The 16,344-nt window shown below is 39.9% G+C and overlaps 1 protein-coding gene across 8 annotated transcripts in view; it reads right to left on the bottom strand.

The window, feature by feature from the left end:
- Positions 1-16,344, bottom strand: part of Bdnf (brain derived neurotrophic factor) — a 55,165-nt gene that overhangs the window by 14,870 nt on the left and 23,951 nt on the right. Inside the window, exons 1-2 of one of the 8 annotated variants that reach the window (XM_076570253.1) lie at positions 6,075-6,763; positions 1,082-1,094 (exon numbers count right to left, since the gene is read on the bottom strand). The exons of the other annotated variants lie outside the window; for them this stretch is intronic. Of the exons in view, the coding sequence (XP_076426368.1) occupies positions 1,082-1,094; positions 6,075-6,283 (222 nt within the window). The 5' untranslated portion in view covers positions 6,284-6,763. Of the gene's footprint in view, positions 1-1,081; positions 1,095-6,074; positions 6,764-16,344 lie in introns of those variants that run through there. 8 annotated transcript variants of the gene reach the window in all.

Genomic DNA, 16,344 nt, shown 5'->3' with positions numbered 1-16,344 from the left:
CAAAAATTAGAATCACCTGAAGATATTAGTATGGGGACCACCTGTGATTAGCTCTAAGGGAAAACAAAAAACCTCTTGGGACAGCAAAACCTTTAAGTTCTCTTTTAAGCTTTGAAAATCCTCCCTGCAATGCAGGAGGCAGGGACAAGTTTCCAAAAACCTCTTCTAAGCTCTGTCTCTTCAAGCTAGTAAAAGACAGTGGGTCAGAGTACCCTGAGGGAAACGCTTGGGGAGAGTGTGGGTGAAGAGCTACAGAGAGCCCAAAAAGGGCAGGAAACTTTACCTGAAAAAAGCAAAATAGTCAAGCTTCACAGTTACAGCTGAGCTGAGGCAGCAAAGGTTTTGAGTGAGCATTTCAGAATGAAAAGGTGCTCCTAATCTTCCTAAAGCAAAGATCCCCTGAAGCAACGCAAACTGTTAGCATTGTATCCTCGCTTCTGACCAAAAACCCAGAGGTGACTGGCCAGCGTCTCTGAGTTGGGGTGCATTTCGGGGATACTAGGGTTCCTGCGTTGTAAACTTCCTGGAGCACAGAGCTGAGGCAGGAAGGTGCAGGACCCAGGGGAAGATTGCTAATGAACAACCAAAGCTAAAGCCGGTGGGAACGGCACAGTTGCACACTTTCCTACAAGTCCCGGGTTTATAGGTCCACAGCTACAAAAAGAAATCTGAGAAAAAGCTTTCCTATCAGAGAAAGGACCTTTCTGGGAAAACAGTAAACTGAACTGTGTCTGAAGCAGTCGTGCTGCCGAGTCAGATCGCTGTCTGGGGAAAGAGCCCAGCCAGGGCAGAACAGAACTATCCAGGAGTAAAGCTTTCTTTTCTGTCAGAGAAAGCACCTCTTTGAAAAAGCTTTATTTCAACTGACTCCCTGAGATGAGTGTAGCCCTAAGGGGTGACTGCCTTTGGCATAAGCTCTGTCCTGAGCACCCAGACAAGCAAACACAACCCACTGGGGGACTGGGCCAGGTGAAGGCCTGATGAGGCAAAACACCTTCCTAATGGGAGTTTAGAAATGGCAAAAACCTCCCTTGTTAGATTTTCAGTCTGTACGCAAACCACACAGACCCTGAAAACAAACGGACAAAAAGCCCCTACCTTCAGTAGCAGGGAAAGCCGCCGCTCTAGTGTCGGAAACTGTTTCTGGGGTAGAGGGGATAAACTGAGACCAAACTGGGAACTGTCTGGGAGAAAGACTCTGAAGAAACAGAGGGGACAGATTCCTCCCCAGAAAATGCATGACCTGACAAAGCTGCTAGAGTTTGAGCCAGATTCGGGGGGAGAAAAAGCCCCTACCTCCAAAGGCAGCTAGCAGAGGTACAGAGCCGCAGACAGATAGCTGAAGCTCTGCATCTGTGGGGGAAGGAACAAGTGAAATAAAATAGATCAGTGGGAGAAAATCTCTCTGAAAGAGCTATGGAAAAGCTGTTGTACATGATCTTGCTTTTCACTGACTGGCTAAAACAAACACAAGCCCTGAGGAAAGTTGCTATCAGAAATGCCAGCCTCAATGCCGGCTAACGAGGCAGGTGCGGTTCTGATTCGGGGGCCAGTGTCTGATGAAGTTGAAACACCTGTTAAAGCCAGCTGAGGAGAATAGAAACCTCCCAATGTGCCATAGCTGAAAATGTAAAATGCTTGTTCAAATCTCCCGTTGCAAAGGCAAGAGACTTTGTTCAAACCTCCCAGGCAAGTCTGGTAAAAGAGAACCAGTTGACTCTCAAACCCGATAAGAACTATGGGAAATGATATATGGGACTGATATTATTATGGACTGATATAAGGGAAATGCATTCTGGGAAATGTAGTTTTTCCGCTAAAGATGGCGACATTGCCCTGAAACACTTTTGTCAGCTCTAAGCTTAAAATACAGCTTTTAAAAATAAGGAGGAAAATCGTCTAAGGGTTTAAGTGTCAGTTCCGATGAAAAATTGAAAGGATACGGAACCTAGGTGCTTCGCGGTTTGGGGCTCCATTGGTAAAATGCCTTATTTACCCTAATAGCTGTGCAAAGTTTTTACGGTAGTTGGATGACAACAAGCTACCTTTAAGAGCAAACAAGCCACTTTAAAATCCTTAAAACAAGGGAAAGCAGTTTATACACTGAATGTTGTCTTAGATATGAAGAAACATGTTGAAATTAAAGTTCTTTGCCTTTTGAACAAACTGCCTGCAATGAGTAATTCCTTTGCAAATCTAATAAGGAGACATGGAAACAGGCATTCAAAAAAGAAATGACTGCTTTATAGATGGGAAACAAACTTCAGAAAATCTAACTGTCTTACAAAAGAGTTGCTTCACCTGAAAGTTCCTTATAAGAAATCAATGCTAAATATCACCGCTGCTAATAACATCAGGAGTTAAAGCTAACGAAGTGAAAATACTAAATCCTGAAACTCAAGTGAAATGGAAAGAATCCCTGCTTGGGATTTGGAAGGGTCCGGATCCTGTTTTAATAGGGGGTTGAGGACATGTATGTGTTTTTTTCACAAGAGGAGAATGAAGCTCAGTGGTTACCGGAGCATCTGGTAAGGAGCGTGGAACTAAGGAAGGTCAGCTCCAATGATGTTCCTATAAAGGAACCAGAATGAAAGTGGCTCGATTGGTGTTTCTGAGGTTTTGTCACTGGTTAATGCAAACAGTGAGGAAATAAGAATTTGGAGCTGTGCCCCTTTTGGCTTTACTAGCTTCTTTGGAAAAATGCTTTATATCACCTAATAGCTATGCAGTATTTGGCGAAGAGCTTTACAGAAGCTAAATACAGTAATTTCACCCTCAGCATAAAGTTTTTCAGTAGAACAAACCAAATGTACTGCTGTGATGGAAACGTTTGTTTGAATTGAAGCATTTAGGGGAACTATTATGAATTTGGGTGAAGGGACAGCCTCTAGTTAAAAACCGTTTACCGCTGACAGTACATCTCTGCCGGTCCGGAAAGGCTGAGAGAACTGGCAACTTTGGGATGTGGCTTCATCCCGAGAATGTTTCAGTCCCCTAGCAACAAGTATCACAACTCTATAATGACAACACTCACTAAATCCCAGTGCTTTATAACAAAGCTGACTATAAACTCTAAACTTTAGAAATGATGTACGTACTTCCTGTCTAGTTAAGAGAATCTTTCTAATAGAGATGGTGATAATTAAGAGTAAGAAGTAGAAAGACAAAAATAAGATATGTGAGTTTGTAAAAAATTCTGTCTTGTTAGATCTGTGTTAAGAAATCTTTAGGTGTTTGCTAAGTTAGATATATGCTAATGGTAACCTATATAAGTTTGTAAAATAGATCTATAGAGTTCCTTTAAGAATATAAGCTTGTAAGAAGTATCTAAGGTAGTCTTAAGACATGTAGTAATAAGCTTGTAAGATGCTAGTTGTAAATGTAAGTTTAAATAAGAAATAAGATGGAATGAATATAAGTATGTAAGAATTAATAAGAAATATATTTGCTAAAGTAGTTCTATAGTTTCCTTAAAGTATAAATAAGTAGATGTTAATATGTTATATGTGAGTTTGTAAAAATGTGTAAATGTTGAGTGAGTTTATGCTTAAGCACATGTTATGTGGGTTTGTAAAGTGTAAGCGTTAAGTGTGAGTCTATTAATGTATATGGTGAAAACACCTGAGACACAGGAGATAGTGTCCTAGTAGACTGCAAGGTAGGCAGTCTGAATGGTTTCAAAAGCTCCAGAAGCCGCTAAGAAGCTAAGAATGGCGGAGGCCAGAAGCAGCACAAGGCATCCACAGCTGAGATCCGTGGAATATCAACGCAGCACAGAAAAACCTGAGCTAACAGCAAAAACGGTGCGGTTTAAAATATTACTATAACTAAAAAGGTCTGTCTGTGAGAACAAAAGTTGCAGAGACGCTTGTTTGAACAAAAATTAACTGCAAAAAGTTTTGGCTGAAAAAGTCTCTTCATATTTGGAAGTAAAAGCCTGATACCAGAATTTATTTCTTATTTAAAACTTTTTGAACTTAAAATGAGATAAAATTACAAAAACATTTTGGTGATGGATTTCTTCAAATTTGGAAGACTAGTACCAATATTTATCATTTGAATTTTGGTACTTAAATGAAATGAACAATAGAGATTTCATTGCAATGGGACAATTTTGAGCTTACTTATAGTAATGACCTAGGAACGGTTTTCTGGAATTGGGTTAAAAATGGAACTGTTTAAATGAAGAAATGTATTTCTACTTAGAATCAAGATGCAATGCATATATGCTTTATTAACTGGTGATTCATGAATTGTTTTGTGGAACTGTTTATGTAAAAATGGAATTACTTATGGAACTGGTTTTGTGTTACAAATGGAACTGTTTAAACAAAAGTTTGGGTCCTCTAACTAGGTTTGAGTTTTTGTTTAAAAATTATAAAGAAAAGGAGGAGTTATGAGATTGAATTATGTTCGCAGAAACCTATTGATATTAATGCACCCTGGTTTTGTGGAGTTGAGGAAATGTTTAAGTTTAATGTGAATACATCGAAGTTTTTCCTATGTTCTGTTAAGAAAATTCAAATGACTGAGTTAAAGTTGTAAGACGGAGAAAATTGTTAACTATATATAGCACCATATATGCTAATTCAAATGGTTCTGTTAAGAGTTTGCTTTGAGTTGTAAGATTGAGAGAATTGTGATTATGTATAGCAATAATTATGTTAACCTGTTAATGGTAATGATGAAGCAAAGGGATTCTTTAAGTTTGTAGTCGCCTTAAGAGTTTTGGTTTAGAAAGGGCTTGAGGCAGCTAAGACTGCTGTGGTCACCTTGGACCTAATTCAAAAGAGAAATGCCATCTATATCATCCTCTACTCCCATACTGGGAGGTGTAACAGCTATGGAGATTGCTGTAAGCCATTAATAGTTATTTTTTTATATATTAAGAAGGGGGGACCTGTGGGAGCCCATTCTGGGGTTCCTCGTGGCTTTACCCAGCAGGTCCGAATAGAGGATGATCAGGACCACGGGCCTGAGTGCAGGTGTCTGAGATGGCCTGCACTTGGCTGTGCTGGGGGAGGAGGTCTTTTGCTCCACCCCTTGGCGTCTCTATAAAAACCCTGGACCAGAGACCGTCCGGGCCCGTTGGAATAGGTTCCAGGCCCTCTCGAGGCTATCCTTTATTTTCTATCTGTTTATCTCCGCAACATTCTCCGCTATAAATCCTTCTATCTAATATTTCCTGCTGCTCGCACTCAAGAAAACTCTGGGAAGCTGTGGGGGTGGTGGGTAAACGCCCCACAGGCACCAAAAGCAGAATGCAAGATGGGCACAGTTGCATTCTTTGTCCCTAAGGAGAGAGCATGTGGTAACTCTTAGCTCTGAGAATAAAGGGAATCCCTTTAAGCAGTGTTGTTTGCCATTATGTGTTAATTGGAAACATTCCAGGACCATCACGATTCAAAACCAGAGACACAGAAGAAGAGAGTGAAAGCAGACTGTCTTATTTCAATCTCTTTTATACAATTAGCTACTTTAATCAAATTCTATCTATAGAGTACTGTTGAACACCCCTGTGTTCCTGCCATTATATGCTATCAGGATTCATACTGCTGAAAGCCAACATCTCAGCAGAGACCACAGCCCCACAGCCCCACAGCCCCACAGCCCCACAGCCACATAGACCTAATGGAGCCCGGAGCATGGTAAAGACATGTACTTGCCAGCTTTTCTACAGATGATACTCCTGAAACTTTCCATAGCCAACATATTCCTGTGGCTATCAGCACAATTTCCACTACAGAAAGAATATATATACAATATCAACCTGTAAACCCGTCTTAGGACCAAGCTTGTAGATTTAATATCATCACTTCAGGAAGATGGCTACGTTTTGTCTAAACAAAGGACCACTCTCAATTCGACCCTATCTTCTGAAAACATAGAACGCCAAACTTAAAAAAGTGAGGTAAAAAAAAAATATGTGGAGGAAGCAACTGGGAAGATAAGTTGCCCCTGGCAACAGAAGAGCAACATTCCTTTTCAAATTACTATCAAATTACTATTTTCCTGGGGGAAAGATAAAATTAGCAAGAGAAGGTTACTAGTTCTTTGTTGCTCACCTTTATGACACCATTTTCAGCAGTTTGTTCTCCTCCACTGAGTCACAGAGGCACACACCACAGCCTTTCTCCTGGGATGCGCAGTCATACCATACAAAAGTGTGTGGGTAGATGCCAAAACATGTATGGACATGCAACCCATTCTGTAGAAACTCAATGTTCTGAGTCTTAACGAGGATTAGCCTGGGCACATGGAGAAAACTGGTGGTTCCACACATCCAGTTGTCCTTCGGGTTATGCTTGCATCCAACTCTGTAATTTCTTTTAATTGCTTACTGCAATGCACAGGAAAGTGCTCATTATTTGCAGCTTAATGTGGGAGGAAAAATAAAATATGTTTCCCTGCCCACTGTCTTACTCTAGCTCTCAATTCTTCTAAGTGTTACTGTAAGGAAGTTTCTGTGCACTGTGCATAATGATCCACATGGACCATATTCAGGATACTGACTGTGTTCTGAACTACTAAAAAATATAATGAAAATAGTAGCATCTCAGATGAGAAGTGATCTATGTGGCTGGTCAAAAATACCACCACTACTTAAGCACTGGTATGGGAATATTCAAACCTGTAGTGCCATGAGTAGCAGAATAGTGAGAGCTCCAGCCTTCCCTCTTTTCACTAAATATAAATTTGTAGAGGTGGCATGAAAACTCACAACAATATATTTCATCTAAGTAATGGGATGGGGACTATATTTCTACCTATACCCTCTAAATAAAAGCCATTGTTTATAGCAGTCATGTAGGTGGAGAATGGATTTTAGAAGATACTCTGGGCAGCTGTATAAATATTAAGTATTATTAAGCTGCTTTTGTATTAAAATGACCACTGAACAGTTAACTCTCATTAACTATTAGCCATATAATCAAATCAATTTACAACTGTTTGTTTGGCTTTTCTGTATAGATCCAGTTGTGGATATGGTGTCATTGATTTTGAAAGCCTAGATGGTGAAGACATTCTGTAATCTCTATATTCCAGGCTCAAATTTATTTACTTCAGCAGAATCCTATATGAGAGTTTCTCATATACAGTGTGTTTAAAGTCTAACTCCATGGGCTTGAATATAACCCTAAAGTTTCTTTGTTAAAGCCTGTCCCTAACATGGGGTTATTCCCTTAAGGTACCAATCATGCAATACATACATAACTCCAGAGTGTCAAAGTTATGCATGAAGGTAATTCATTAGAGGTGTCAGACATTTTTTCTCTGGGAATTTTTTGGACATTGGAACATAACTATGTACTTTATAGACCATAACACTGCTACCAGATGCTTCTCTGCCAACTTTGCTGGAGTAAGAATGATTTCAATCAAGACCCAAATGTTAAGTGCCTTTTAAAAATGTACCTGTGACATAACATCTTCGTAACACCCTAACTTAATACTTCCCATATCTGAATGTCTAATGCTGTATGGCACTTTATTTGTGACCCTTGTCCTACTTTTTAAAGACTGTAGCTTAGGGGCTAAGATATTTGCAGAAAGAAAATTACAGCAGGACAGTCCCCAATGTATTCTCAAGAAGGAATGAAAACCACAAAGATGGCAGAAGAAATGGTCCAGCCTGGTGCATGCAGCACTCTTAGGACTGGGATGTGGGGGAACTAGCATTCTTAATTCATGTGTTGAGTTAGATGACAAATAGAACATCTTGCTTCTGACCATCATCAGCCCTTGGGAGACAGGACACTTTGAGAGAAGCAGCTTCAAGGAGCCTGAGAACAGAACTGGAAATGCCTGTTGTGAAAGCCTTTGCAAGTATCATTAAGAAAGTCAAGTGTGTCTTTGTCACTGTGCATTAGCTAGCTTTTGGAAGTCTACTTACACACTCATGAACGGTCTCTTGTGTAGACCAAATACACTCATCAGTGAAACTCTCCAAGTTCAGCTGTTCTGTAGAGGGGAAGAAAGTAATTTTAATACGGCCCTGTCAAAACTCTGCTTTAGAAAACCTTGTTTGGTCAGGCGTGTTGGCTCACCTGCAACCTAAGCAGTGAGGAGGCAGAGGCAGAAGGATTGCTCCAAGTTCAAAGTCAGTCTGGGCTACATAGTGAGTTCTAGGCCAGCCAGGGCTAGAATGAGACCCTTTTTCATGAGCAAGCAAACAAATATGAAAATAGGTACAAGAATGCCTATTTGGATTGGATAACCACTCTGCCACGCTCCATTTGCCACATCCTCCTAGGCAGTGGGAATGACAGAATTCCTTTTTTTCTAAATAAGGCATCGGCAGAGAAAAATGAGACTAAGAATCAGTCCAATAAGAGTGGTAAGAGTTATGGGAGGCTGACCTGGAATCCACGCCATTCACAATGTGGAGATGTTATCTAGGTCATAAATCATGCTGCTTTCACATGATTCCCTATTTGCATACTGCAGGAGGCTGCCTGGCAACACCGAGGACAAAGTGTACTGAGAGTGAACCACAGTTCAGCGTTTATGTGCTCTGGAATTTTCATTTATCACAGAAGGTGCTAATTATTTAATTACAAACTTTGGGGGAAGCACAGAATCATTCCTCAAAAGAGCATTCCTTAGGTATGAATACTCTTAGCAAGACTTCTCTGTGCCTTGAGGTGTCTATCTTGAAGTCAGTCCTGGAAATGAGGTTGGTAACAGAAAAGAGAGCACTGGATTGGAAGCCTGGGATATAAAGCACCACGGTGGAAAAATTTTCTTTTTTGTTCCAATAATCACTTGAGCTCTTTAGAGCCAATCTTGCTAGTCAGGTGAATAATGAATGTACGCCTAACTTTCCATTACAGGGAACTCTGCAGGCGGCAACATGGGCCCATTCTGTGTGTGGCACTGGAGTTGTCATAAGCCCATGTCCACAGTGAGACATTATGCCCACTGTGTCACAGTCTCACTGAAAATCAGGGGCAAAATAAAAGACTGAGTATTCACTTGGAAATTACTATGTCTCATCTGACCCCAACTCACCGGAGGTGACTCTGTGGAGAGATGGGTGTTCTCATACACTGTTAGTGGGAGTATAAACTGTTGCATCCTGGGTTAGGAAAGTTTAGGGAATCACTATCAAAATTGTGAGTGAACTTTACTACTACAATACAGCCGTTCCACTCCCAAGAACAAATGTAGAGACAGGTGCACAGGTACAAACATGCATATATACACATGCATGTGTATGCATATATATAACACATAAGGTTATCAATTACAACAAGATGTATAACACAAGAAGTGCAGCTTTCAACTATGGGAAAATAGAACCACAGTAATTACTTAGTCAAATAGGCAGCTATGAAGAACATGCTCTGTCCCCCATAAGCTGGAATGGAAAGGTCTCTGAAATATAGTGCTAAGTGACCAAAAACAATGTGCAGAATATTTCGTCACCTTTCCTTTAGAGATGGGGGGATAATGACAGCCATACTTACTTATATTTCTGTAAAGCAAACAGTAATGGTTTCAAAACAAATAATTCTATACTAAAGTCAATTGTAGGTGTTGTGTGGAGGGTAGGTGCAAGTGGAGGCAGACTTCTTGGTATAAACTTCTTTTTAATACTATTTTGGTATTTGAATAATGTAAATAAATTAAATATAAATTTTTAATTAACCCTAGGCCTAGATGGTACATGCTGGTAATCTTTGTACATGGGAGGCAGAGGCAGGAAGATCAAGGAATTCAAGGTTATCCTGAGCTACACAGTGAGTTCAAGACCAGCCTAAGCTACATAGGGCTCTGCCTCAAAAAAAAAATTGACTAAATAATTAATTAACTCATTGAATAAGAAAGTTTTAAAAATATTTAACCCAGGGGTTTCATTTTTTAAGACCCATAGCCTCGCTGCTGTGGTGTGGTACCCAGAAGTGTGAGTTTTCTATTTCATCTTTTGGTACATTTCCCTGGAAGAAATGGGCAGAAGGGCAGGGCTGGAGCCTGGGAACTAAAGACATGAGTTTGGATCCTTTCCCTAGCACGTCATATAACACTAACCCCATTAAGTAGCCATTTGACCATTTTTTTTTCTTACCAGAGAATTGAACAAATGCATAGATGGACAAACTTAAGGACCCGTGCCTCACCTCTGTGACACACCGAGAGTCAGAATACTAACCCTTCTGTTAGAAAGTGAGCTTCTCAAAGAAAGAATAAGGATACGAACACAAAACAAGAACAAGCAGACAGAGAGCGACTTGAAGAGAAAGGCATGTAGTTAAAGGGCTCCATGTGTGGTTATCCTCAGTGTTTTGCATTCTGTAACGTCTAGCAAGGGAACTGGGCAGGCAGCTATAGAGGAAACTCTAAGGACACAGATTTGGATATAAACATGAGACCTATGTTGAATGTAAGCCCCAGTAGGATGGCCCTTACTCTGTGAACAGTATCGTTATTGGAGCAAGTAAGTGCCTGCTTCACACAGGTGGCTTCCAACTTACTTCCAAAATCAGATGGAAACTTCAAACATTTCTGAAAATGTTCCCCAGAGGACCGTTTACCCAAAATTAGAGACTGAATGAAAAACCATTCTTTTAAAAGGCACCTCTCCTCCAAAAAAAAACCCTTCTCATCTCCATATGTACAGTCATCTGGAAAGCAGATTTACCATGAAACGGATGGTCAAAACTGCCCCACAATGTTAAACTAATCAAGGAAATCGAAGCGTTGCTTTCCTCACCTTCCTGGAGTGAAACATTTCAAGAGGCTGGAAGTAACCACATGTTGGTGCTGTAACCTGGGGCTCGCTAGCAGTGCTCTCACACTGCACCACCATCCAGATGCTGGGACGGGAAACCAGCTACTTAGAACCCAGTAAAAGCGAGTAGAGCCCTCCCTTCTATTTTGATTAGTCAGGGCCTCTATGTGATGTTCCTGGTTCCTGGTTCCAGCAGGGTCTAATTCTGCTTCCAGCTGTATTTAAGCTGGCTAACTCGTACAACATACTTGGGGATCTCCCGCTAATGAAACGAGGGAACCGCACACACCACACAACTTGGAAGACAGATAGAGTGGGACCCACCAGTCATATAAACCAAAGTGATGCTGATGGCTATATGGCAGGAGCAATCTTCCTCAGACAGTGCTCTTTTGAAGCAAGGCCTCTTGAACAACATAGGGATGGGGAAATGACTTCCCTAGACATGCTTGTAGACCTCAGAACTTACACAACTTTCTCAAGATCAAAGAGCAAATAAGAGGTATGTTGGAATCACATTTAATCATTAGACTCAGGAAAGGTACCAGGCATGGGCTACCTCATACAAGTTCTATTTCAGAAATCTTTCTGTGATATGAAGAAAATGGACTGCCCTTAGATGTTCTAAATCATCTTTTCAGACTAGAGCATCGTCTCCAAAGCTCCTAACATCTAATCTGACAGAGACACGATACACAACAGTGATTTAATGGTTATGCAATTAATCACTATGCTCGGAGATGCAGAAAACAAGTCAGATAGGGTAGGCTTATCATGGACAGGAGTCTTTTTAGTGGAAACAGAATTCCTGCTGGGACTTAAAGAATTGGTATAATTGTGTGAGGAGAAAGTAATAAGTAAACAATAGACTCGGAGAATTGTAGGAGATTTCTGATCTTGTCCTTTTTGTTAAAGCTCATTTAGGTGTGAAGTGTGCTAGGGAGGCATTTGCTGTTTTGATGATAAAGTATTAAAACATATTCTTCTGGAGTTGGGAAGTGATAAGAATATAGCTCAGTGGTAATGGCAAGTGCCAGTCTAAATTTTACACATATTAACACATTTAACCCCCCACTACCTTTTCAAGAGTTTGAGGCACAGAGTAAGTGACTGGCTGGGATCACAGACTTGACAGATGTTAGACTAACTCCATCCTTGAGTTCAGGAATATGGACTTTGGTCTTTTGCTCTTCTTTGGAAGTCTCTGATAGGAAATTCCTTCCAAGTCAGAACAACATTTAATAGGCCTACCAGTCAGAGTCTCTGAATGTCTGGTTATTTGGAAGCCTGCAAATCTCTTCTAGTCATGTTCTAATCTAGGTATTTGGGCAATGAAGTAAATGACTAGTCCCGATAAATCATAGGCTATTAGGTTTATGTGACTTCTAGTTCAGGAGATCTCAAACATTTCTGTATGGATGAGACAACTGTGCAAATTGTTAAACACAGCACATACCCAGGCTCAGTCTTAGATTCTAGGACCTCACATCTGTATTCTTAAAAATTCACAAGGCATTTGTGATAATCACTTGGTTTGGGAATCTGTGCTCTTTATGTTCTAATTTACTACCTCCAATAGTTCACCTACCCCAACCTTCAGCTTTATGAAATATGTGCCCCAATTCCTGTATCTATCCCCCCTTTGTTTTTGTTTACAATACTATTGTAAGAAAATCATTACCATGAACGTGAAGACCATAAAGAAGGAGGTAGGCTAGATGTGTAACCCAGTGGGGACATCTACTTAGTGTGTGCAAGATTAAACTCTGTAGTAGAAAAAAGGAAAGTGAAGAAAATGAAATAGTCAGTAAAGATTTTGAAATAAATATTAATGCTAATTATACATTTTAATGATGAATAAATGCTTAGTTGTTGCTTTTCTTCCATTATAAACTATGATTTCCAAAGTTCTACAATGGGAATTTTTGCACATTTTTTTAAAGGAAATCTACCTTTCTAGTTACTGTTTTCAGAATACTCTTAACTGGGAGGCAGAAGCAAGTCTCAACACAAAAAATTGGCACAGAAACATGTTAGAGGACTGATGCCTTCACAAGAAACAATTATTATTCCAGCATTACTCTGCTATGGACCTCTACCTACTGACTTCTGATTGAGAGCAATTTGCTTACTGAGGAGGTTTTATGGAGTGGAGTTTCAAGGGACCTCTAGGAGGGGTGTAGTTGAGAGTGAGGGGCAGAGATAGCATGCTGCTTGCTTGTTCTCTAACTAGACCAGAGTTGCTTATTTTACACACACAGGCACACATGCATGCATGCACATACACATATGTGCTCTGTGTATGGTTTTATTAAGAAAAAATGGTGTATGGTACAATATTATGCTTTCTAGGTTTTACAACATGAACTTAGAGGCTAATTGACATGTTTGTCTTTCCAATTTTGTTTCAAAGAGCAGATTAAGAAGTAACTTCTGCCACTAGACAAGAGTTTTGGTACTACATAGAAGGCCAGTCCATTTGCCATTTACTAATCCTATGGGTACCCCACCTCTTCTTTTCTTTCTTCTTTTTGAGATTCACAAAACAATTATGTAAAAGTTTGCTTCCTTGCATGTTAGGAAGCTAACTATTTCTGAGTTGGTGATGCCAAATGTGCTGTACTTAAGTAATTATAAAGGCATGGCCCACGAACATAACATACATATTAATAACACCGGATATTTGAACAAAATCACCTTCTGACTTCAAAATTAAGTAAACAAATGATTTGTTTCTTCATTTGTGCATTATACTTCTATAAGCCTGGCCAAAACTTGCAGTAGCCCCATAAACAGCTCCTGTTATACCATGGGCTTACACTGAATCTGCAATTACTTAAAACACCCAAGTTTTCCCTTCCTGTCATCTGTTGATAAGTCAGCCTCCAAGTCCACACCCCTAGCTCCTTATTTTGTTCTGCTGAATTTTTAAATTCCACAAGGGCTGGGGCAATAGCTCAGTTGTAAAGCACTTGCCTCAAAAATCACAAGGGCCAAAGTTCTGTACCCACACCCTACACACAAAGTGCAATGGCATGTATTTGTGATTCCAGCACTGGGGCAGCAAAGACTGGGGTATGCCCGGAGTTCAGTGGCCAGCAAGCCTAATGTACTTGGTGGGCTCCAGATCAAGGAGACACCCTGTCTCAAATAACAAGGTAAATGACATCACTAAGGAATGATAGCCCAAGTTTTCCTCTGATGTCTACACAGAAATATGAGCACATACATCCACACACGAACACACATAAACATATAATTCACACATACACAACACATACATAAGTAATCACAGTATTTCCCATTAAATAAATGTAAATGATCCAACTTCTATCTAGCAGCAGAATGCCTGCAGTGCCTGTTGGCTTTATGCTTTGATGTGATAAGCATATCGTCTGTGCCTTCAGACACATCATCAGCCAACACTCGGTGCTGGGTGTACTTTCCCAGTGTTGCATAAGAGAGAACACCTTGGAGCCTTTGGTCTAGGAATGTGGCCTGGGACTCTGCCAAGCATCTCCCTCCAGCATCATGACTGTAGATTTCTCCACCATTAGATTCTATGTAATATAAGAGAAAGTAGTCCGTGTTTAAAAACACATCCAACACATAAGTGCCCATGTGAAAACACAGAGAAAGTTGTTTCAGTTTGGGCCCTGGTTCAGGTTTCAGAGGCAGAGGAGTCCACAGAAAATGTAGTGTTGAGGCAGAAGCTCCAAATCCAAGAGTCATTAGACTCACTGCCAGGTGACAGAAGCTTTACTAAATGAGCGTCCCTTCATCTTCACACATGCTTCTCTCTATCTTTCTCTTGGGGTGGGGGTGGGAGGAGAGGAAGGTGCTTGCTTGCTTGCTTTGCCTGAATAAGAATGTTTTCTGATTACTCCCATGGATGACACAAAGCACGTAGGGTACAGTTTCTTTCTCTGGTTGCCATGCTGTCTGTTCTTTCTTACTAGACACTGGCACACATTTAATACGTACTGTGTTCAGTCCCTGAAACACACAGAAACCAGCCTCTCTGCTCACACTCTAAAATTGAAGGCTTTAAAAAAAATTTCACCTGTAAGTTTGTAGTTTCTTTCTCAATCAGCTTTAACATGCCAAATATTCTGAACATAATTTCATGAGTGAGGTAAATTATGCATAAAAAATTTTAGAGCTCAGTTAAGTAAATGATTTTTATAATAGGTACTAGGGAAAAATAAGTATTATTAAATATTTCTTCCAGTTTCTTTTTCCCTGCCAGCAAAACAATAAACACCTTTTTCCCCCACTAAAACCATTAAGTTCTTTCATCAACAACATCAACAAATGCAGGATCTTGGGCAACTACTAATGAATCTGTCTGTTCCTTTAGCAGCTTTTACAAATGTGCCTCCTTAGACTAATGCTGTTCTGGATGCCGATGTGGGATCATGCAGAGGTACACTAACTACACATAAGTTTATTATACAACTGGGGAGACATTTGAGTCAACTTATAGTTATTGATTCCTGTTTTCATCACTTTTCCATGCTATTTACTCCCAGGTTGATGTTATCTTTATCATTTCTTTCTACTTCTTTTATTTTCCTTACTTTTGAGGATGGGGTGTGTGGTAGGTGAAGTGGTGTTTAAAAATCCTGCCCTAATTATTACCCTCCATTTTATTCTTAAATCTTCTCAAATCATGAAAGTTAAAATTAGATCAGAGATGAAAGGCATTCTTTAAGATCTTTATATTTCATTCATTTGGTGTTATTCTATCTCAGAAAATAGAATGAATTGCCTTTGGCAATGGTAAAATCAAAACCTTTGTATTCAGTGCTATGGTACAAACACTTGAAAACAGTAAGTAAATGGAGGTGGGGGGAGACCCAGTCCTTGATTTCTGGTACCCGATTTTACATTGACTCGCATATTAAAACTTTTAAACCTACTTAGTGCTTAAGCTGAGGTATGGAGTTGTTTACTTTAAAAGTCACCTGTTATGATAAATCTTACTTTTCCCTCTCTTCTTCCTCACCCCTTCACACACACTTCCCAAGCCTGCACAGGGAAGCATGGAAAGCTAGTCAGTATGGCCTTGGAAAGCAGTTTGTGTGGCAACAAGCTGACTTCCTCGTGAGGCTGGGCAAATGCTTTAGTAGACACTACGACTTCAATGTTGGATGAATTTCTTAAATTAATTTGGAATGTTTTTCTGACTTTCTATTACGTACTTATCAGATTTCATATAGATGAGTTGCAATTAAAAAACAGACTGCTTTTTTTAAAAAACAATCTGAACAGAAACACAGTGATTTAAAAAAAAATCATGTAATTTTTTATGTATTTCCTGGTTATATTGAAATTAAGATATCCTCCTTTGCCTGTTCGCCTCCTTCCAAAAATGCAGAGGCATATAAAAACACAGAAGGTCATCATAAAATCCCAGGCAAACCAAAGCAACCAAGATGAAAGCACATTTAAAAGCTCTAAGGTTCTGTAAACTTTCAAAAGCAGGACATTACTGCCATGACAACCAATGAAAAGTTCTTTCAAGTGAACCTTTGGGGAAAACTATGTAACATTCATTACTCTCTGGGCTCTTTAGAAATAAACTTTTACTTTATTATGCCTGCCACTGA

The sequence above is a fragment of the Peromyscus maniculatus genome, chromosome 4 (assembly GCF_049852395.1).
Source record: "Peromyscus maniculatus bairdii isolate BWxNUB_F1_BW_parent chromosome 4, HU_Pman_BW_mat_3.1, whole genome shotgun sequence".
Taxonomy (NCBI): domain Eukaryota; kingdom Metazoa; phylum Chordata; class Mammalia; order Rodentia; family Cricetidae; genus Peromyscus; species Peromyscus maniculatus.
This window is presented reverse-complemented; position numbering and strand designations above follow the sequence as displayed.